The 22,235-nt window shown below is 39.6% G+C and overlaps 1 protein-coding gene across 1 annotated transcript in view; it reads left to right on the forward strand.

Moving 5' to 3' along the window:
- LOC119496992 (MDM2 binding protein) overlaps positions 1-19,166 on the forward strand; it is a 32,986-nt gene extending 13,820 nt beyond the window's left edge. The window contains exons 9-23 of the mRNA XM_037784702.1: positions 3,346-3,440; positions 3,711-3,777; positions 4,013-4,130; positions 5,074-5,253; positions 7,038-7,151; positions 10,068-10,232; positions 12,113-12,206; positions 12,797-12,955; positions 13,491-13,586; positions 13,740-14,003; positions 14,167-14,285; positions 15,317-15,429; positions 17,477-17,590; positions 18,445-18,510; positions 18,599-19,166. Coding sequence (XP_037640630.1) covers positions 3,346-3,440; positions 3,711-3,777; positions 4,013-4,130; positions 5,074-5,253; positions 7,038-7,151; positions 10,068-10,232; positions 12,113-12,206; positions 12,797-12,955; positions 13,491-13,586; positions 13,740-14,003; positions 14,167-14,285; positions 15,317-15,429; positions 17,477-17,590; positions 18,445-18,510; positions 18,599-18,643 — 1,809 coding nt within the window. The 3' untranslated portion in view covers positions 18,644-19,166. The remainder of the gene's footprint in view (positions 1-3,345; positions 3,441-3,710; positions 3,778-4,012; positions 4,131-5,073; positions 5,254-7,037; positions 7,152-10,067; positions 10,233-12,112; positions 12,207-12,796; positions 12,956-13,490; positions 13,587-13,739; positions 14,004-14,166; positions 14,286-15,316; positions 15,430-17,476; positions 17,591-18,444; positions 18,511-18,598) is intronic.
- Positions 19,167-22,235: the final 3,069 nt, after the last annotated feature.

Genomic DNA, 22,235 nt, shown 5'->3' on the forward strand with positions numbered 1-22,235 from the left:
TGATAGAGCAAATTCAATAGAGACACTGTTTATAGACAAAATATTAAAATGATAATCTGTGTATAGTAGATGAAATAGTTGTGAAATCAAGGCTTCATCACATTGATACAAAAAGTCAATATTACCATACCACAGGCCTGCTCATTGATTTTTAGTACTGCACACAATGGCCTTATCAGTGGGCAACTCCGGGTCTGAAAAGTGAAGCCAATGCGGAAGTGTCTTAAACCTGCATTCTTTCTAATAGCCAGCAGGGGGCGACTCCTCTGGTTGCAAAAAGAAGTCTGGTTGGAAAGAAGTCTATGAGAAAATGACCCTACTTCTTGTAGATTGTAAACATTGTAAACATGAGTTCATGGTCTCAATCGCTCGTTTCAAGTCTTCTTCAATACAGCATGATGTTCATTTAGTAAATTATGGTCCCATTTAGAGTCAAATAGACTATAAAGCACCTTGTGATTGACAGCTCGCTACCACGGTGTTGTTCAGTATGGGAGTTGTCTGTGTTTTGGTCTTAGAAATTTTCCCCTTTCATAGTTTTTTCAGTTGATGAAAGTTAATTATGACATTTTTGGTCGCCTAAAAATGTTTTATTCAGCGTTCGGTTGTACTTAGCTCTACCTTTCGTGTCACTTCTGGTTGCAAATAACCAACATGGCGACGGCCAAAATGCTGAACTCAAGGCTTCCAAATGGGTCCACAAACCAATGAGTGACGTCACAGTGACTACGTCTACTTCTTATATACAGTCGATGGGCCTAATCCAACTAGAGATATTGGAAGAATAGGCACTTCCTTGTCACAGGATACAAACCTTTTGTTCTACAATAATACTAACAAGACTGAAATTTGTTTCTTTAAGAGTTCAAGTGAAGAAGTGATAGAGAGAATGAACAGTAAAGGAAATAAAAAGAACTGTACATCCATTCTATACATTTTCAAAACAAATGGAGGAAATTCCTCTGAATCATGTCACAGTCTCCTTTTTTATTCTTCTAACTTAATTCTCAAGCGAGCTGTTTATCAGAAAAGCTTTTTATTAATAGTGAATGTTCTCCTACACAGACCCAACTGCCCTATAGCATATTCAAATGGTGACATTTAATCTCTCTTGAGTGTCCTTTTTAAAAGTGCCTCAATCCCGTTTGTCAAGGAAGGGAAAGGGCACTCACATTGCACTTTATTTTAGGATTAAAAAAAGTCTTCTGGCCACAAAATCTGCATTCAAACTTGCATACTTCCTCCACCTCCTAAACCCTTTAACCTGCAGTGAAAGTCACGCATCAGTTGGTCACTACCGGAAACGCCGTCGGTTATGTTGTCAGCAACATCGCAACAACTTCTTCAACACTTTTGCAGTGATTACATGTTGAATAACGCAGAGTCATGTTGAAATGTACAAAAGCATTTACCAAAGGCATATGCAATTTTAAACCATTACCCAGGATGATTTTTGAAGTAATGAGCACAGTTAAACCTGGGGGGAGGCAGTTTTGTATTATTGGGCAAAAAATCCATGATAACCTTTCAGCATATTATAATTCAAGTGGAACCCCAGGGTAGGCAGCTTTCTGGAAAAGACAAAAAATACAAAAAAACCCCACCAGAATTTGGAAATGCAGCCCTTCATCCAGCAGCTCTCCCCTCCCCAGATGAGCAGGGACATATGCACGCGCTTATGAGTACAAGCCATTCATTTCAAACATCATCCTGGTCGTGATTGTGATCCTGATGCCGTTATATAGCGTCAATTCTATGAGAATCTCCCCCCTTTTTTTCTTTGCAAACTTGTGCGCATGTAAAGACCTTTCAGATGACATACTGTGGACATACAGCGTTTCACAGATGGAGAAAAAAATGTTTCTAATAGTTAATCCTTCTGCTAACAGCAGTAAGCTCATGCAAAACACTAAACTATTAGAGAGATTGACGCTTGCTCTGAGCTACAGTACTGCCGTAGCCTTGTGGTTAAACTATTTTTGGGTTGCTTTTGCATTGTAAGCCTCTCAGACCACTTGAATTGCAATATGCTGAAAGGTTATTATGACATTTTTGCCCAACGATGCCAAAAGTATACCGCCTACTCCAGCTTTAAATACTGGAGGTCACTCCATTAGTCAGCCTCTTCAGTTGGTTGAACAAACGAGTAATGAATTTGCTAAAGAGACTGGGAATTCGACCCTGGTTCATTAAAATCTTCATTTACTCTTAATCTATGAGTCTATCAGAAATAGGTCGGCACTTAATTTTTTCGTTCCAGATCAATAAATTATGAGATTGGGATTTCAGGCTTTCCTTGGTATTCTTGTAATAATCTGTATATGCAAATGAGCTGTGTTTCCATGTGACAAATGATTTTTATATATTATTGATTTCCTCATTAATGAGCTCATTAGATAAGTAGGACAACTGCAGACTGTTGAAATGTAGGCTTTTTTTTTTTATATGTGAGCTACAGTTTGTTAAGCACCTGATTGGCCCCTGACAGAAAACGGAAGATATTCTTCTTCTGTTCTGTGTTTAGGTGGTTGGTGTTTAAGGTGTTTAGTAACGCTGAAGCGATTAGTCAATTAATCGTTTAGTTTGTCAACAGAAAGTTATCGAAAACAGTTTTGACATTTGATTCATCTTTTCTTTTCTTTCATTTTCTTGTTCATTTCTTAGTTTTTTCTCTGTTTAATGTCATTGTAAATTGATTATCTTTGTGTTTCGTGCTGTTGTTGGGGCAAAACAAGAGATGTGAAGACGTCAACTTAAGCTGCTGGAACTTGTGATAGACATTTTTCGCTCTTTTTCTGACATTTTATCAACCAAAAAATTAGTCAAATTGATTTATAATGAAAATAAGTGTCAGTTTCAGCTCCCGTGTTTAGGTAATTATATAGTGGATATAAGAGCCAATGTCTGTTTCTGTGTCCAGATCTTTTTTTCTTTCCCTCAAACCTTCCTCTTCCCCTCTGCACACATACTTGGACACATCTGGATGCACCGAAAATGTTATTTCGCTGACATTTCCACTGGAGATCCAAGTTCAGATTTGGAACCAAGAAAGATCAGATTTCAGGGTCCGTTATATAACATCACCTCTGAGCTGGTTAAGGTTCAGTATCTTGCTCAAGGACACTTCAGTTGTGTCTTAGTCTTTCAGCTGCTGGATGGTCTCCATTTCCTGAAGCTGTTGCTTCACAAACCACTGTGAATGTTTGTCTTTTTAGATGCTGTTCTGTGTGCTACAACCCTGTTTTTTTTTCTCCATCCTCTTCTCTGTTTGTTTGTTTCCTTATTTCATTCTTTCTCTCTCTCCTCCACCACCCTTCTCTCTGTCTGTTTGTTCTGCTTTTGCAGGTCTTCCATTACTACGCACCAGTTCTAGATTTGGTTCAGCTGGTTAATCTGTCAGACCTGCCCAGCTTCCTGATGTCTACAACCCAGTTTGAACTGTATCCTCATTTCTGAAGTGTGTGTTTCTTGGGAAACACAGTATCATCATGTCTACCTCCATCCATATTTAGCTGGACTTGCTTATCTAGATGCAAACTGTTTGAGTGACATAATAATAAAACAACCTTGATCCTTTATCCATACATATAGATTTGAATAAAGGTTACATACTGCAGCTTCTGCTGTTTTTACTGCAGCCCTGTAAGGAATTGATGGTTGGTAACACCTTCTGCCCTATATTGTATTATTCCTTTACCACCAACAAACAGAAGCCTGTCTGGGAAATCGATGAAAGCTAAACTTCTGTTGGACCAGCTGAGGTCACTGCGTGGAAAGGTAACTGTGCTCTTATATGTACAAGATGTCAGCTATAGAACTGTATAATCTCTAATGATGTAAATAAGTAAGTTAATGGCATTCAAACTTTGATTTCTGCTTGTTTACTGTCGTCCCCAGTCAAATGTGTTTACATTTGCATAGGACATACAGTAGAAGATGCATATAAGTTTAATCTTCTGTATTATTCATGGGACTGAGGGACTTTGTTTATCAACTATATTTCTATCTCCAGGTTGGAGCGTTGTTCAGCCTATCCTGTATAATCACCCCCATCGCTCAGCCTGCAGCCAGCCAACTCAGCTCCCAGCGTTGGAGAGAGTCTATAGCCAGGAGGCCAAAGTCCTTACCCAGTAAGACTGTTTTTAATTTTTATTTTCATGTCCCCTTTCATTGTCTTGTTAAATGGATGACCGTTTGGCAACAGCAAAGAGGAGCCATATCACCTTCTGTGGGGAAATAAATTGGTAACTAGGACTACACTGATATAGATAATAAAGCCCTCCGTTGGGGAAGCAGACTCGGAAGTGGGACTGAGTCAATTTGGAAAACACCGCTGGAAACATCAGAGACAAAATTCATAAGACAAATCATAACTGATATAACTGATATAATCATACCCTTGAGGAAATTGGATCGCTGCAGCAAATGGTAAACAATAAAAATAAGAATTGGACAGCAGGGATTAGATATACAATACGCTTGATCAACAATTCTTAGGGTGAGATATGTTGAAGGGTGAGGTTGCAGATTGCAACCAACTGAATACCCTTCTGCTCTGCTCTGCTCAGCGTGTAGAGAATATACGGTGGCCTTCAGGTAACGACTCTCTCTAGAGCCAGTGTATGGTTTATCTGTTCTGGGCTACTGTAGAAACGTGGCGGTGCAACATGGCAGACTCCGTGAAGAGGACCCGCTCCCTATGTGGATATGAAGGGCTCATTCTAAGCTAACGAAAACACAGCGATTCTTAGTTTCACGTGATTATACACTAATGAAAACATAGTTATGAATATTATTTTACATTTCTGCAAATAAATCACCCTAAATCCTACACACTGGACAGTTTTAAGTACAATTGTAGTGATACAAAATGTATAAATAAATTATATAAAATGGTAAATTAATTTTTCATTGCAGCAGCAAACAATAGGATAAAAAAAATAAATCATATGGAGCGTGCAGCAGATATTAAAACAATAAATAATTATAATAAAACAAGTTTGTAAAATATGACGAATCTGTCTGTGGATTAACTCTGGATGAAATCTCTCTTCTTCTGTCCATACCCTGCAGTGTCTGACGTTGAGGTGAAAGGTGAGAGTGCTCACTACCTTCTGTTGGTCCAGGGCTCAGATGACACCGGGTTTGGAGGCTGCAGGGTCAGGATGCTGCACTCAGACAGCCAAATCAATGGAGCGGCTGCCATGGCAACCGTCTCCGGGTTGCTGAGAGAGAAGTCTCTGTCATCATCAGGTATATTATGCTGTCATGTTCGTAGAGGACTGTGTGTGTGTGTGTATTTCTGTGTGTGCCACAGTGAATGTTTCAGTGTCACTTTCATTTGCTAAAACCTTGAATCGCAGCATCCTGGACCTCGTTGTCTGTTTGCGAGAGTCAGAAAGAGATAGTAGTTGTACTGCAGGGGGTTTCAAAGTCTGACACTGTGATAAACACAATCACCCTTCCCCATCGTGCCTCAGTAATGTCAAATAAACATTGATGGTGCAACATGAAAATAAATATATTGTTTTGCACAATTAAAAAGATGCTGATTTAGCTATTTGCATTTCCTGTTTGCACTGCACCCATGAATGTACAGACGACTATCACTGGATCACTTTGATACTGAAGGAAACTTAATGATTAATGATGTCTAAGTGGTTTATGGACGTTTATTTACGATGGATATAATTGGACATAATGATGTCCTCCTACAGTGTTAGAGTCACACTGCATCTAAAAATATGTGTATCATGTCAGTGCATTCAGATTGACTTAAATCTGACTCAAAGAAGAAGGAGTGCAAATTGTGATGCTAAGGGGTTTAAACTACCCCCGGAGAGGCACGCCTCAGTTTGAAAACCTCTGTTGTACTGTAATCAGCTGTAAAGAGCACTCTAGTAGTAGTTTAACAACATTTGGAGATGTGGGAACCTTTAGCAGTAATTTAGTTTTCTGCCATATTGTAAAGAAAAACCTTTTCAAGTGTCCCCGGTTCTCTTAAAGCAGCTCCTCAGCTTGATTGGAGTGGGCGCCCTTCTGGCTTCATTGACAGGATGAGGGGTTGTCATTGTTCATCAGGCTAGCCTGTATGATCTTTACTGTTTCTCCTCCCTCCTCTCTCACAGCAATGGTAAATTGTGACTGTTCTATTAAGGATTTCCTAATTTTTGTCAATAAAATAAGAGCAATCAATCAAAGAGGAAAGGAGTGAGAGAGTATTGAAGAAAGGTGATGAGGAAGAATGGAATGGATGTATCGATGGATGGATGATTGAAGAAAAACCTTGGCTGGTTATGGCTGACTAGAAGGACAGACACGTGAATCTCACACTGTTTGTTTTGTTCTCTAAACTAAAAGCTACTTCTTCTTCCTGATGGAAGTCCTTGATTGTTCTTGGGCTTTATATGATATTCAAGAGACCCGCTGTGGTGTTTTCCTCCCGAGAGTTCCCGCTGTTGTTAACATTTCATGCAACCTTCAGGAGACATTTTTGAAATACTTTAAATGCAGAGCAAGGACTTGTAAAAGGTGCCCTAACTGCTGCAATGACAGCAGAGTTTTCAGAACGAAAGTCTTAAATGCACACCTGAGGGTCGTTGCACCTGAACAAAAAGCCTGAAATACTCCATACACATTTGTGTCCTGTACTAGCATAATATTCTATTTTGCCAACAAAGGGGTTACACATTTAATGAATTAACCATATGTTTACTGCAAAGTATTGGCGCACAATCTTAGGTTTATCTTTTTGTTATTGTTTACTAATTCAGTGGTCCCCAACCTTTTTACCTTATGATGCCGTAAAATGGGAAAGTAGTAGATGAAAAAGCAGTAGTAGTTTTTTCCCCTCTCGGATTGTTTCATTTTAACAATTTTTTTAGAGACTTGATGAGTTTTTTGCCAAATATTGAATTTACCTTTTTGCCCCTGATCCCACTCGAAATATCAACATTTTCCACGAGTTAGTCTCCAAACAATACACATTGAGTTTCATAAATGAACTAATGATTCTCTGCTTCTCTCTCTTTGACCAGGAGGAGCTGTTGGCAGCATCCTCCACCCTCTTCCCTGTCTCCAAGGAGCCGGCCTGCTGAAGAGAGAGAGGAAGGTGGCCCAAGTCCAGACGCTGGTACTCAAAGAATATCTCCGTAAGTACTCCATTTCAATTGCTCCTGAAATGGAAAACAAGTCACAGAATACATTGTAATTCTGGGAACAAAAAGTAGGTGGTGTAGAAGTCGAACATTATGTCGACAGATTTATTGCACACTAACAGAATTCATCACCATTTTTGTTGTATTTTAGTGCTGCCATTGCACTTTTATTAATTGCTTGCATGCTAATGTATGATAATAACCGAGACAAGCCCTCAGAACAGCACCTTGAGCTCGCTAAGATATGTCAATCAAACTTTTAATGCCTCCAAGCTGGATGGGGAAACGATCGCGCACAGAACAGCAGAGGAGAAAATGGATTTGGGAGTTTTATGGGAACAGATTTTTCATATAGCATAACACGTATACTTTTTTACCTGTCTAAAAACTGGTGTGTCTTCTCATCAGGAACATTGTTTGACAATTAAAAAAACCAAAGGTATTTCTCACTTCATGTTGACTTCAATGACAGATACATTAATAAACCTGGTTGACCCTGCACACTGCTCAGCAGTCATATTTACAGCATGAGGCGGATTATTTGATGTGTCTTTAACCCTCTCCTGACCCTGCTGGCTGCTGGCTCACAACCCTCTTTAATTAGTCCTTTTCATCATCTTCATGTTATCCAGACTGACACAACCACTCGTGCCTGAAGTTAAATCTGAGTCTTCATCGTTCGGGGATCAATACATAACGTATAATTTGCAATGTCATGGATGGGAGAACACATCTTTGCTTCATGGTTTATATCTTCACAAACGGGTGATTAAAAAACTACAAAACACACCAATATGAATCTCATCTGATAAAGTTATAAGGGCTAAAAGAATTATCCGTTCAGACAATCTACAAAAAAAACTATCAAAAAACTATTTTGATAATTGATAAGTCATGTCAGTTATTTTTCAAGTGTCAAACATTTGCTGGCTCTACTCATATGTGAAGATTTGCTGATTTTATCTGTTTTATGTCATAATAAATTTAACATCTTTGGGTTTTGTAATCTTGGTCAGACAACACAACAAATTTGGAAATTGAAATGAGTGTTTTTCACTATTTTCTAACATTTTTCATAGGAAAAACAATCAAAAAATAATTGACGGATTACTCAATAATGATAATAGTCGTTAATTACAGCTCTTACATATATAACGTAACATTATTTGAACCTTATAATGTCATAAAAAATATTTTGAAATGAGTAAAGACAGACCAACAGTGTGCTGTTGTACTGTAGGTACTGACTTTACACGTCCGCTTCATTCAGCCACCCGCCGGTAGAAAAAATGACAGAAGTCCTCAATGTTGATTCCTAATATAAATTCACTTGAGATCAAATGCCAGTCTTTAGCTTTGTGTGCTTTTGCTTGTGTGCATCCCTGTCGGGGCAACTCAGAGCTTCCCGAACTGTTGAGCTTTCAGCAGCCCCTCAGCACAGGCTGGTGCACAGAAAGACTGTGTTGAAATATCATTATTTTACAGACACACATAAAGTCCCCTTGGCAGCAGAAGATAGTGAAACACCAGTGGAGTGGAGCCAGATTAAATGAAGCGGAGTGAAATTCTTCAGACTTTAGGAAAAGCAATAGGGCTGTTCTTTGAAAAGGCCGTGAGCAGAATGAAGAGTCCTGACAGACCACAGCCCTTAATGAAATTCATTGCAATATATTCTGACTTGGCATTAAATTGGGAAAAGGCATGTCCTTTTAAGTTGCCAAAAGTTAGAAGTTCTGTACTGAAGTACTGGAAGTTTTTCTGATTATGTGACACGTGTGTAATTTTTCTCAGTTTCAATTTCACTGGTTATCTAACTCTCAACCATTTATAATGTAATGTGAAACTTTTTTAAATTGCCCCATCACACCCATGTCACACTGCAGATTCTGTTGACAAATGTTACAATTTCTCAAGATAATAAAATACTAATTCATTTTACAACTCAAGTAAAATTCACAAAACGAAGCAATTTGACAGATAGATAGATACACATACATTTATTAGAGCAATAATCAACTTTTTTTTTTTTTTTTTTTGCTTAAGGGGAGATACCCCAGGCAGAAGATATAGTTTTTCATGCAGTGGTTATTTTTGAGATTTTTGGCTATTTTGCTTCCCTTACATGTCTTCTCTCAGACTAGTGGAAATAAAAGATCCAAAATACACATTTAGGTGTTTATTTTACTGTACTTTTTCTATTTGCGTCTATAGATTTCTCCTAAATTCAACAAAAGTTAGCATAAGATACTGCCTCATTTGCATATTCAAACATAACATTTTGGAAAACTTGTAATACAAAAAATATTTATCTTAATATAAGTTATCAACAGGGGAAGTTCCATGGTGATATCTATTCGCTAATTTTTTAAATTTCAAATTTTAATGTCTCCCCTTAATAAACCAATACTTTTAAATATGGCCTTTTATCATTTCTTCTGCCTATGTTTGCCCCTTGGCCACCTCTTAAACATGTCCAGAGTGTTTGCTGTTCCACTGAAAAAGCTAAGTCTACATACGATTTTAATGTAACGGCTTTAAAGCCGGAGTCACACACTGGGTCTACACCAGAGAGGTACCCTATCTCCCCTAATTAATGCAAGACATTCTCTCTTTTTCTTCACAAAGATCTTACTAGTGTGGTGTAGAGTAGCAGTGAAATTCAAAAGTTAGTCCAGCGAGAAACACTTTTTTTAGTTACTCCTTCTCTCTAGGACAAAGAAGACATTTAGGTTCTAAAGATGTATAGATTACTAATGGTACATTATTGCTTCTCATTGAAAACTTTAAAGCCAAAATTCAATCCGAAAGCCGTTATCTGTTCCACCATTTTACCTGTCAAAGCCCAAAAAGTCAAAAACTAAATCTGAAATGTTGCCAAAAATGAAACCCAGTGTCTGTTTGTGTGTCCAGGACAGAAAGAAGAAGCATCAGCCTCGACCTCCATACCCGTCAATGACTTGAAGGTCATTCTGAGTCTGGCCAGGGAGCAGTACCTGAAGATGATTGACTCCACGCTGCCCTCCGCTGCCACCTGTCTGACAGACGATCAGGAGAGCACCGCCGCCAAGGCCTCAGGTATGGAATAAGAAAGACACAAGAAACAAGCAAACAGTATTTTCTCATCCAACCAAAGCTACAGTAAATACTTACACAGTGGGCTGGTCAATCTCTCTCATGTAGACACTATGAAACACCTACCACTCACAAATATCGTCATTGTCAGAATTTCCTGATATCTTCGACTCCGAATTACAACGGCAGTAGGAGGCTGACATGAATGTTCTTTTCAACCCGTCTGCTTGTCATCACGGTCCAATCGATATGACTTAAATGCAGCAAAAGCCAATGGTTGTATTGTAAACCACGAGGCTCTTTAGACAGAATGAAGCAGTCACCTGATGTAAATTTACTTACAAATGTTAATTGGCCTTAGATTATGCAGCCAGCGCAGAGTGAACAGTAAATCCACACATGGCAATTAAGGAAACTGATGTCTGTTTACCCATTTACCAAAACACATATTCTGACTTGCCAATGAATTATTACACAGCAGTGCATCAGCATTCACTTCGCTAGAGCTAAATGTGCACAGTGAGGATGGCGCTGGTTTTAAAGATGTAGCCGTGAGGCTGATAGACCTGCATGTCAAGCAGTTTTCATGTCATAAATGCTGTGACACATTTACTTTGGAGTTTCTTGCCAACATTGTCTGTCATTATGTTTATTTATGTTACTACACCGAGGCTTGCCTCAACAAGTGTAATTGTATTGGAATAGACCAACACCTTTACCAGCGAAAGTAGGACTAGTCTAAACAAAGGCCTCGTCTTTGTGTGTATCCTCCCGATTTCATGTTTTGTACCATTTACATGTATTCAGCTCTCCAGGTGGTGAAACCTGTACTCTTCAGAAAAAGCAAAGTGCCGATAGATGTAAACATGCAGACATACATTCTAAGGTGCAAAACAAGTACTTTTCTCTTCTATAATCCTAGCCCACCCTCTGCTCTGGAGATGGGAATGTTATTTACAGTAATGAAGAGCTTCTGCAATCCATCAGGAATGTCTTTTGCACTTGTGTATCTGTGTCGCCTAAAGCTGTGAATGACTTGTGTGGGCTTTCAAACCACAGGCGTAGAGCTGCAGTCTCTTCATATACTGGAACACACCTGCAGTGCAACCTCAGGACATTACTGTGCATGAAACACTGTCATCCTGTCGGTAAACCTGCTGTATACAGTTTCAGTACATTTCTGTCCTCCATGACATAACAACAACCTTCCTACAAACACAAGAGAAGCGCACAGGGATGATATTTGGTTTTGATAGTCTGTCGAGAGTTCAGTTTGTTGACCTGGCTCAAGTAAAAGTTGGGATAACTCTTGCAATCCATCATACAGTACATGGTGTCCATGTTGCCTGTGTCTATATGCTACTGTAGGTAGTTCCTCCACTGTTCTAATATATAATGCTGACTTAATAATATCTCAACAGATTTTTCCTGGCAGCGCTTAACTCTATTTCCTGTAAGGTGCTTTAAATGCTCATCCATCAGCATTTTAAAATGATTGATAGCTCCCACCTCTTTCATGACATCAACTACTGCCAAACGGTTTTAAAGCGTCTGAAGCCGAGCTGTAACTTTGTATTTTTAGGTATGTCCATATCAGACAACTCAAGCCTTAAATACACAACTACGGATCTATTCAGACTTGAAGGCTCATTTAGTAGTACGCTGATTTGGGGTCAAAGTAAACTTGTCCATACAGTAGTTGCTTTAATGGAAATCAACCTATTATGGTTTTAAAGAAGAGGGAGACAATTTTTCAACTATTTTCAATCAGACAAATAAAAATGTTTCATGCGATGCCGGTTCTTGCTTGAAGGGAATTTACACAATAAATCAGTGGGAACGACGACTCTGATCAGCTAAGCCTTGATGTTTCTTCATTGTAGGTTTTCAGACCGTTTCCCACCTGCAGTCTGACTGGCCTGAGAGGAGCGTCCTCCACAACATAGAGAACCTGCAGAAGAGACGACAGAAGAGAAGGTATATTTTTTGTTTTCATTTGTTTTGTCTTTTCGTCTTTATTGATGGAGCACGCATGGCATATGACATAGATATACTCGTCAACCTAGCGCCACCGAAAGCAGAGTTGACCGCCCCAGGAGGAGAGCTAGGATAGGAGCTAAGCTAACCCAGCTAGGACCTAAAGCTATTCCCCTACCCAGCCTGCTTCTGGCTGATGTCCGGTCACAGGAAAATAAGATGAATGAAATAAAACTCAGGCTAACCCAGCAACAGAAGATCAGAGACTGTTGTGCCCACATCTTTACAGAGACTTGACTTCATCATGGCATCCCAGATCAAGCCGCACTCTTGAGATGCCGGCCATATTATCTGCCCAGAGAGTTGTTTTTGTTGTTGCTGTTTAAATTCCTCCTGATGCAAATTTAAAAAAGATGCACTACTGTTTTGTTTTGTTTTTTGTAGTAAAGGGTTGCACAACAAAATGCAGTTGTGCAACCCTTTGTTGCATAATGACAATACATGATTCTTGAATCTTTAAATGACATTAATAAACATATGACATCTCTGTGGTACTAATATACTGTGTATGCATTTTGTGTGTGTTACAGATTTGGTCTGCTAGGTCCAGGCTCCAGTGACAGTCTGCTGGGTCCTAAAGACAGTCAGAAGAGCTCCGCTGCATTACTGGACGCCAGAGAACTTCTAAAACATTTCACATCTGACGGCCTGCCTACTGGGGAGCTCCAACTACTGGCTATCAACAGAGGGTGGGTTCACTCATCTTTTCCGGCTCCGTTAATTGCACTGACTGAAGCTCTCTGTAACTAGGCCTTCACACGGGCAGACATAAAGAGACAGACATGTAAGACAAATGACTTGGTAGAGGGAAATTGTTAATTACAAATGAACATACACGTGCTGTAGTCAGGTAAACACTATCTGTGTTGTTTTAGCATGGTTATAAATGACAGTTAATGAAGCCATAACGAGGATTTGATTACAATCATTAGCCCGCTACAGTGATCTTACAACCCTTTGTATAAAAATGATCGAGTTGGGTTGAAAGAAAAATCATTATTGTGGAGCAGAGCAGTCATCAGTTAGTGCTAATAAGTCTGTCAGGCCAAACTGTGTGCTTTAATTAGTGACATTTGTATTTCTGGTTTAATGAAGAGGAAAACAACAATTTCTTTGACAAACTGTTTGTTTCTCTTCCCTGTCTCTATCTCTCTCTCTCTCTCTCTTTCTCCGTCCCTCACCCCTACTCTCTCTTTCTTCCACATTCTCTCTCTCTCTCTTCAGTAATAATGTGTTTCAGTTGTCACCAGACCTTTCTCCCAGGAGAATCAGCCAGATGCCCTTCAACAAAGCCTCAGCGTCTCATTACCATGGCATAGAGTAAGATTCTACAAACACAGCTACAGTAACTGATATTTTACAGTACAGGCAGCGATGAGCGATGTGTTATGATCGACAGAAGCTCAGGCTCAGTAACCAGCAACATCAGTCTCCATTATTTCTTTTTTTTTATCGTTGCATTTGTTCATCTAGGTTCTGCCTGGACAACCAGAGGTCCTTGGACCGGGACCAGGCCTTTGTTAAACTCCAGTCCCGTCTGATTCGGTACGAGACCCAAACCACCTGCTCCAAAGAGCCCTGTGCCCTCCCCTTTGCCCTCAGCCCCGCCCCCTCTCCTGCTGTGATGTCAGAACCAGGAAGTGTGCCTGACGGCGAGACGCTGCAGAACGCTGATGTTGCACGACTCAAGCGCAGGTCGCGGGACACGGACGTTATAGGAGGTTATTCTCGCAAGAGGTATGATGACGACAATGATGATGATGATGCAGCATGAAAGCGTATGAACTGATGGATACATTGATGGGGTGGATCTTGGGGTTGCAGTTGTGGTATGTCATGCGTGAAGTGTTAGTAATGTTTACCATGTTTGTGTCTCTGTGTGTTTGTCTGACCGATCCAGGCTGGTTAAGTCAGAGAGCAGCGACTCCCTCTGTTCTCAGAGCAGTGGCAGCAGCGGGACGCACCCCGCCATCAGGTCTCTACGACAACAGTCAAGCAGATCCCAGTCCACAGCCTCAGGTAAAACAAAAAGCACTAAATGGGAAGGGACTAGTGATCCTGATTTACAGTAGGTGTTAGGACTACAGTTTGTACTTCATCTTCCACGAAATAAAGTAATCAATGTTGTTATCAGTGCATGGATTTAATGATCAGACTATCTAAGAAACAACACTCTCAATCTGTTACATATACAGGTGCTTCATAACTGGCAAATATGTATGCAAAAGTCTGCACACCATTACTTAAAATGTTAAATAAAATGAATTGTTTTGGGACATCCTCGGTGTGCAACCAGTCAGACAATATCAAAAACACATAGAACAGCAATTCCAAACATCGACCCAAACATTTGTTTCTAACATCAAAAAGCTACAAATTATGCTACCATATCCAATTATCACCTACAAATCCTCTCCTCCTTATTTCATGTCATTGCGGAACAACATACTTTTCAGACATAGATTCTAATTTTTTAGAATTGATTTTATAAATATTTTTTAACAAATTCCAATTTTACTTCAAACCCCTCAAATGTATCAGGTGAAAACTTCTGAAGACTTCTTAAAATACTTTTACAAATAAATGGATTCTAACTGTAGTGACTGTTTACAGTTTGTCTAAATTATATAAACATACTTCAATTCAATTTATTTTTGTATAGCGTCAAATCACAACAGAAGTTATCTCAAGACGTTTTATATATAGAGCAGGTCTATGACCGTACCCCATAGTTTAGAGACCCAACAGTATCCACCAAGCGCACTGTGGCCAGGAAAAACTCCCCGATTACTGGGAAGAAACCTGGAGCAGAACCGGGCGCAGGGCGGGCGGCCATCTGCCGAGACTGGCTGGGGGGATAGATAGATAGATAGATCAAGAGAGAGAGAGAAGCAGCCACAATAATAGCATAGCAGCTACTTGTGTATATTGATATTATTATGATTATTTTAATTTGTTATAAGTCTTGTTCTACTCAGACATATGCCAAGGATTTATATTATCATAATGATGGTGCCTTATTGTTCATTTTTGCTGACATTACTCTCCAGGTTTGGTGACTCTTCCCTCTGCGGACAAACCTAAACCTCAGCAGCTGAAGACGCATTGTGAACAAACAGAGGATAAATCTTCCAAAGAGTCACGCTCACAGAAACACAACAGGGTAAGTGTTTGTATGAGTGTGTCTTATTTTGAAATGGATGACATGCTATGAAACTATAAAAAAAAACTTTTATTATTATATTTAAAAACTGATTATTTCCTTTTTTTGGTTAACATATTCATGTTATAGAAATAATCTAAATATAACTTTCTAAAGTTATAAAAAAAAGTCCTCATCATAGCATGTCAAGCTCAATAGTTTATGTATTTCTTGTACGCTCACAGGAAGAATGGAGCGCTCTTATTGTGGACTTCTGAGAAGTAAAGTGTTGCAAGATTTTTGGTTCATACATGAACTACATACAAGTTTTCCCTTCATGTAAGGGTTAAAGGTTCCTGCTAGGAGACACTTTGGCAACGGACATTGACCATGAGGGCATAATACTGCATTTCTCATACTAAGTAGTTGGTGATTCATGTTATAATGGGTTTTATTTTCGTAGCTCTGGCTGTTGAGTATGACGGGTACGATTAGGAATGTGCCAGTAATCAAATTTTCATGCTACGATTATCGTGGCCCAAAATAAATCGTGGTAAACATACCATGTTTGCCTTTTGGCTTTCATACCAAATAAACAGAAAAGTGAACAGTATTTTGAAAATTTGTTGGACTCAACATCAAATACACGTTAACAACATGGGGAAGAATGTAAAGTGCACGTTCTTGAGGCTGCAAGTTTTCTCTTTGTCGGTTCTGTAAAATGCCTGCTCTCTCCAGCACCCTTAAACTACCAGCGCTCCAGTAGGTCAACAAGCGAATGTTAGCATTGCCTTAGTATCTGGAGCTAAACAGATAAGGAGCCGGGTTTGCTGGCCTGCTGTGGTCACTCTACCTCTGCTTGACGGGTAACACAAACACCTCTACTCATGATGACGTACTTATCGTTCCTTGCTCCGTTCGTCCTACTTTTAACAATTTTTTTAGCGACGTTTACACACTCAAACAAGATCTGAGGAGTTATAAGAATATTAACCATAGAAATAAACCATCATTTTTCCTGTAATATTCAACCTGTTAAACAATGAATAAAAAAGTATTTTACTGTTCCCACTAAAAATCTGAAAACAACTAAATGTGTAATTCCCCCACTCACCTCAAACGTTTACACACACAGACGCACAAAAACACACTCATTCCTTCTACTACAGATGAGAGTTGTGCAGCAGCTCCAGTAAAGATACATGTTTATAGATTGATAAATGTTTCATGTTTCGCATATGATCACTGAATGTGTGGGCTGCGTTATAATGTCGCAGCAAGAGCATACCATTATCATATCAGCCGCTGCCTGCCTCCACAGACACACACACACACACACACACACTTTTCTCTCCCATCTTTTACATGTTTATACAGTACAGTGTGCAATGACATAAACACATATATGTATATGTGTATATATATACACACACCTTCACACCGCTTCTTCCGTCCCACGTACGGCTCATAATCTGCATCGCGACCTTGACTTGTTCTGATTTCTGATTACTATGCAAACAGGCTTATCATCCAAACCCAAGTATACGAGAGAACAGTTGGTCCTATTCAGGAATAATGATAGCAGGACAGAGATTAAAAGCTGCCTTTCTCCTCATGAGACTGAATGGCACAGATGATACCTCACAATAATTTATGGTGCGTCCTCAGAACAGTCGCTGTGACAAGATTAAAGGCAGATGTATTTATTTCAGGAATGTGTTTTCCCTGTCGAAGCTACCAGTAACATATTTGAATGTTAGTGAGCGAGCTCACGCTGAATGTAAAAGCGTGCAATCCTGTGCAAGGACGTCCCCCTGAAGTCGAGACATTTTGACATGCCTTCCTTTTATAAAGGGAGCCGTGCTAAATTTAGTTTCTCTAGCGTCAGGTGGTTGGGAATAAACACAACTAGATTTAATGTTTTCACAGTTCTTCTAATGTAAAACTGTGTGTGTGTGTGTGTGTGTGTGTGTGTGTGTGTGTGTGTGTGTGTGTGTGTGTGTGTGTGTGTGTGTGTGTGTGTGTGTGTGTGTGTGTGTGTGTGTGTGTGTGTCTTTTGTGTCCTCAGATGCTGCAGGAGGTAGTGGCTAAAACACTCAAACACCACGGGATCACTGGCGAGCATGAGTGCTTTGAGGCCTGCAGCAAAAGACTGTTTGATATCTCCAAATTCTATCTCAAGGTTAGTCTTTTTACTGCCCACACACAGTCGGCGCAGTCCGCTCTTTGGCACTTTATTTATTTATATGCTTCTATGCATCCAAGACTTTTCTGATATTTTTGACAAACAAAAACACATTTTCATCTATTTTCTTTTGTGCCTCCTTGTAAATTGTAATCAGGGTTTTTTTTTTTTAATTGTTCAACTTGTCAGCAGTGACAGTGGAGACAACTTTACAGCATAAATAAACATGTTGACACTCTGGTACAAAAAAAGGTTTTGGTCTCTATAGCTAATTTACCCGTTCATGACAACTGTTCGGGGGGGGAATTTTTATATAACTCACCCTTTTAAATTATATTAAGGCTTAAAGTTATGGCATAATGAGGGCATGGCTGCTTTAGTGACAGGTGGGTGTCGTCTAAGGTCGCTAGCTGCTAGCTGTCTGCTCTGCTGCGTCACCCAGCCCACCGTCGATCCACCTCTTTGCCCTTTTTTGTATTAGAGTTAGGCTGTGTCGTCGCTGCCAAGATTGCGACGGCCGGAGCCGCCCACTTTGAGCTTCACAACAGCTCTTCAGAAACCTACGGTTGACGTCACGGAGACTATATCCATATTTGATACAGTCTATGATTATTACTCATTGTATGTTTTGTATGTAAAATCTTAATACTCAAGAATAATTTTGAGACACTTGGGTAAATGTACTGTACTTTCTTTCACTTTTCTTTTTTCCAGCTCTGGTCAACCAAAATCTTCTACCCAGTTAAAATGTCTTTGACCTAAAATGTTTATTTTTGTATGATGTGAAGCCCACATGAGTTTACCTTAATGTGTCAGTATGAATGATCTCCTCTTCTGCTGTTTGATCCCAGGATCTGAAGACGTCTCGCGGTCTGCATGACGAGATGAAGAAGGCGGCCGGCAGCAACGTTAAACAGGTAACGCCACCAAAACACCAGTGGTTCTCCACTTGGTTTAGTTCATCTCAACCTGAATCTCCCTAAAGGTTATGTTCTCTTGTTGTAGGTCATTGAATGGGTGTTGGAGAAATCCTCGAAGAAGAATAAGTGAGAAAAAAAACAACATATTTTATATGTGATTTTGTTTCATGGGTAAAAGACGGTTCCACCTATCAATGTTTCAATTCTGATTCGTTTTAAATTGTTACATCAAGCCTGTTTTAATGAACGTAATCCTTTTTATTTAATTTTATCATGTCTTTAACTAAGAAAATCATATAGAGACATATCATTTTTTCAGATGTATCATGTTTGGGTTTTTTTAGTTTCTGTTTGTGCACATCTATTCTGATATACTCCCACTGCTCCAGAGCCTTGAAACAGAAAAACAGAAACATACCAAGACAAAATCGACATAGTACGCTCTGCACTCTGAGAGGTCTCGAGGGCTTGTAGACGTTGGCTTCAGGTTGCAGTCGTCTTCTTCTTTGTAGCTGTTTCCAAACATGATTTTAAATCCTATCTCACTTGTTTGTTTTATTTTCTAAACACTATAATAATTTGATGGCTTTATGAATGTACATATTTTATCCTTTTACTGTTTGTAACACATTAAAGTGTTTTTTTTTTCTAATTTTGTGCGCGGTATAACTTCCTGATTACAACCTGAGCTGATGGGGACATGTGTGTGTGTGTGTGTTTAGAAAAAAGACATGAGAGTATGTGTGCAGTGTGTGTGCTGTCTCTGAGAAATATGTATTACATTATCAGTGCTAACAGCTCAGTCTAGCTGTTACTCAGATACTGAAAACAAAGCCACGAGCAGTGCAGCGCATTATGCAGCGCCGATCATCACTGACGGTTAGACTTTGTACTAGTACAGACTGATGAGGAACACTGCTAAGAGATCCAACACTCGCAGCCAGTCGTTCCTCTACTGGCACCGTGTTGTCTTTTCTCCTAGAGGAGCTGGCTACAGGTTTCTGGCAACAACAAAAAAAACCTCTTCCATGCCAAGTCAACATAAAATGATCTGCTTGAAGTTGAACTTCACAACAAAAAGCTTTAACTTCACAGCAGTGGATAGTTTTATTCTGACTTGGCATTGTGTTACCTGCATGAATAAGATGACTATACAATGACAGTTTTATGACTATGCATTATGACTGCCTAGCCAAATATGGTGAGGAAAGCTGGTGGACTGTTTAATGAACAGGAATAACTTTCTCATGTTTAGGTTTGTTATTTGGGTTCAGTTTGGTACTAATTATAGGGAAAATAATAGGAATTTCATGCTCTATTTAAATCCAAGCAAATATTCATTTATTAGAGAGGAAACTTTATTCTCCACATTTGATGAATTGAATGCTTGCCTGTAAACACATTTGACATTTTTGCGTGTTCAGCTAACCCGCTATTCGCTGACTATAAAATATTGTGGTTATTCATCAGTTCATTTGAAGTATATAATTGCAAGTGTACCGATTGTACAATGTCTGTTTTTCCTAATTTTAGTATCAAATACATGTTTTTTTTTTACCAAGAAACATCTTGGAATTATCAGGAAACTACTTAAAGGGACTGTTTGTAACTTCTTACACGTATAAATCAATCCGGGTCGGTGTCCCACGCACGCTCGCGTGAGGCTACGCTATTCAGACAAGACTCCAACACAAACTACACGGAGTGAAGGCCGTCTGTTAAACAGCGTTGGCCGCGGTCTGAGGACGCGGGGGAGATCGTAGCTTTGGTCTCCAGGGCCGGAGTCTCTGCTGTACTCTGCTCCGCTGCCTGCTTGCCTTCACTCAGCTCGCTATACCTCAGGTGCATGTGCGCACACTACACGCTGCAGAAGAGTTAGTAGCTCTGAGAATATCTAGTGAATGTACAGTGGATGTTTGTGAAGAAATAACTGCTGCAGCTCCTCCAGACCAACAGAGGTTTTCCGTGTCTTGTGAAGTGACGGAGCTCCGCAACGAGTTACGTTATCGTCTCCGACCGGGTGCCGGTGTCTCCCCTGTTCCCTCCGACTGCGGTCGGGAGGCTGAGGCAGGAAAAGCCAACACTAGGATCAGCAGTGATTCATGGAGAGACCTTCGTCTGGTCAGCTAACATTACTGCCAAGCAGCTGAAATATAGAGTGATATTGTGGTTTTAGCTGACGTGTGTCGCCTCACTGTATTGAGCGATGCTCATTCATGTCTATGTAGAGCGAGCACAAGCACGAACACGACACTGACTTTTGTTGACTTAGCGGCCACAGGTGTCGCTGATAACAAGCATTTCTGATTCTTACAAACAGTCCCTTCAATGTACAGTATTTACTTTTACGTTTCTGTAATATGTGAGTAATAGTCTCGTCTGAGTTTGATTCTGATTCTCACAGTACTGTGTAAACCAGTCTATATTTACTGTCAGGGTCGGCACTACCAAAAATGTTGATCATCTACTGTTACTTTCTGGTCAGCTGATAGTTGAGAATCTACATTAGACTATCCAAATATAGTGTGTCTGTGTTTTTCATAGCAGGGAAACTCACTTTGAGGGCATTAAAGGCCAAGTAAACCAAATAACCTGACATTTTCAGTGTGCACATTTTTGTGGGAATGGACTGAGTGTCGTATCCATCAGTGTGTGGGAGCGCCACTGAATGTCATAATAAAAGTTATATTATCTGCCTGTGCTGGTTGTATCGCAGCGGACCAACAGAAGAGATAATACAGTTTACTTTGTACCTCATGCATCTGCGTCACACTGGTAGAAAATGACCAGAAAAGGAGAATACTGTGTGGCTGTGCAGAGGAGAAGACAAAAAAAAAAAGTGCCACTTATCACTAAAGGGTAATCTGGCTAAACTTTATACACATTTAAGTCACATAATGTCAGATAAACTGATTTCGAAGGAAGACGAAAACAAAACAGTGGAGTTCCAGTATTTCAAATATTACAGCGTCTAACGTGTCATGTTGTTGCAGTAGACATGCTTTCTTGCTTTTAATTCCAGGACCCTGAATGATTTACTGAGATGTTCTGTGGGCCCATTAAATGAATACAGCAGCGAATAGATGAGTTGGCCATCTGTTGTTGCTGCTGCTTGTTGCAACATGTAAAATAAATGTTATTAATGGCCGTGGGAGGCTCTTGTTCCAGGGACAAATAGGCTGAAGCAGATTTATGTAACTAAAGAGGGATGGAGAGTTGGTAGCGGAAAAGACTTCTATCTTATTTCTAAACTGTTTCATTTGACAAATTCAAAGTGTAATGCTTTCACTCTTGCTTGTTTGCCAGAAAAACAATGAGGAGAAAAGCCGAACATCTGTCTTCATGACAACAGGTGTAAAAGGCTAATTCAGTGTGTAGATGTAGTTCCTCCGATCAGTATTGTGTACCGAAAAGCTAATTTATGGTATGACGTCATTATCCACTTTGTTGTGTGGCCCTTCAGTAAAGCCATTTAGTGCTGCATCTAATGATTGTTTTCATTGTTGATTAATCTGTCAGTTATTGTCTTGATTAGTTGTTTGGTCTATAAAATGTCAGAAAGTGGTGAAAAATGTCAATCAGTGTTTCCCAAAGCCCAAGATGACGTCCTCAAATGTCTTGTTTTGTCCACAACTCTAAGATATTCAGTTTATCGTCATAGAGGAGTAAAGAAACCAGAAAATATTCACATTTAAGCGATGTTTTTCTTTCTTAAAAAAATT

This window comes from Sebastes umbrosus, chromosome 11, assembly GCF_015220745.1.
Source record: "Sebastes umbrosus isolate fSebUmb1 chromosome 11, fSebUmb1.pri, whole genome shotgun sequence".
Classification (NCBI taxonomy): Eukaryota; Metazoa; Chordata; class Actinopteri; order Perciformes; family Sebastidae; genus Sebastes; species Sebastes umbrosus.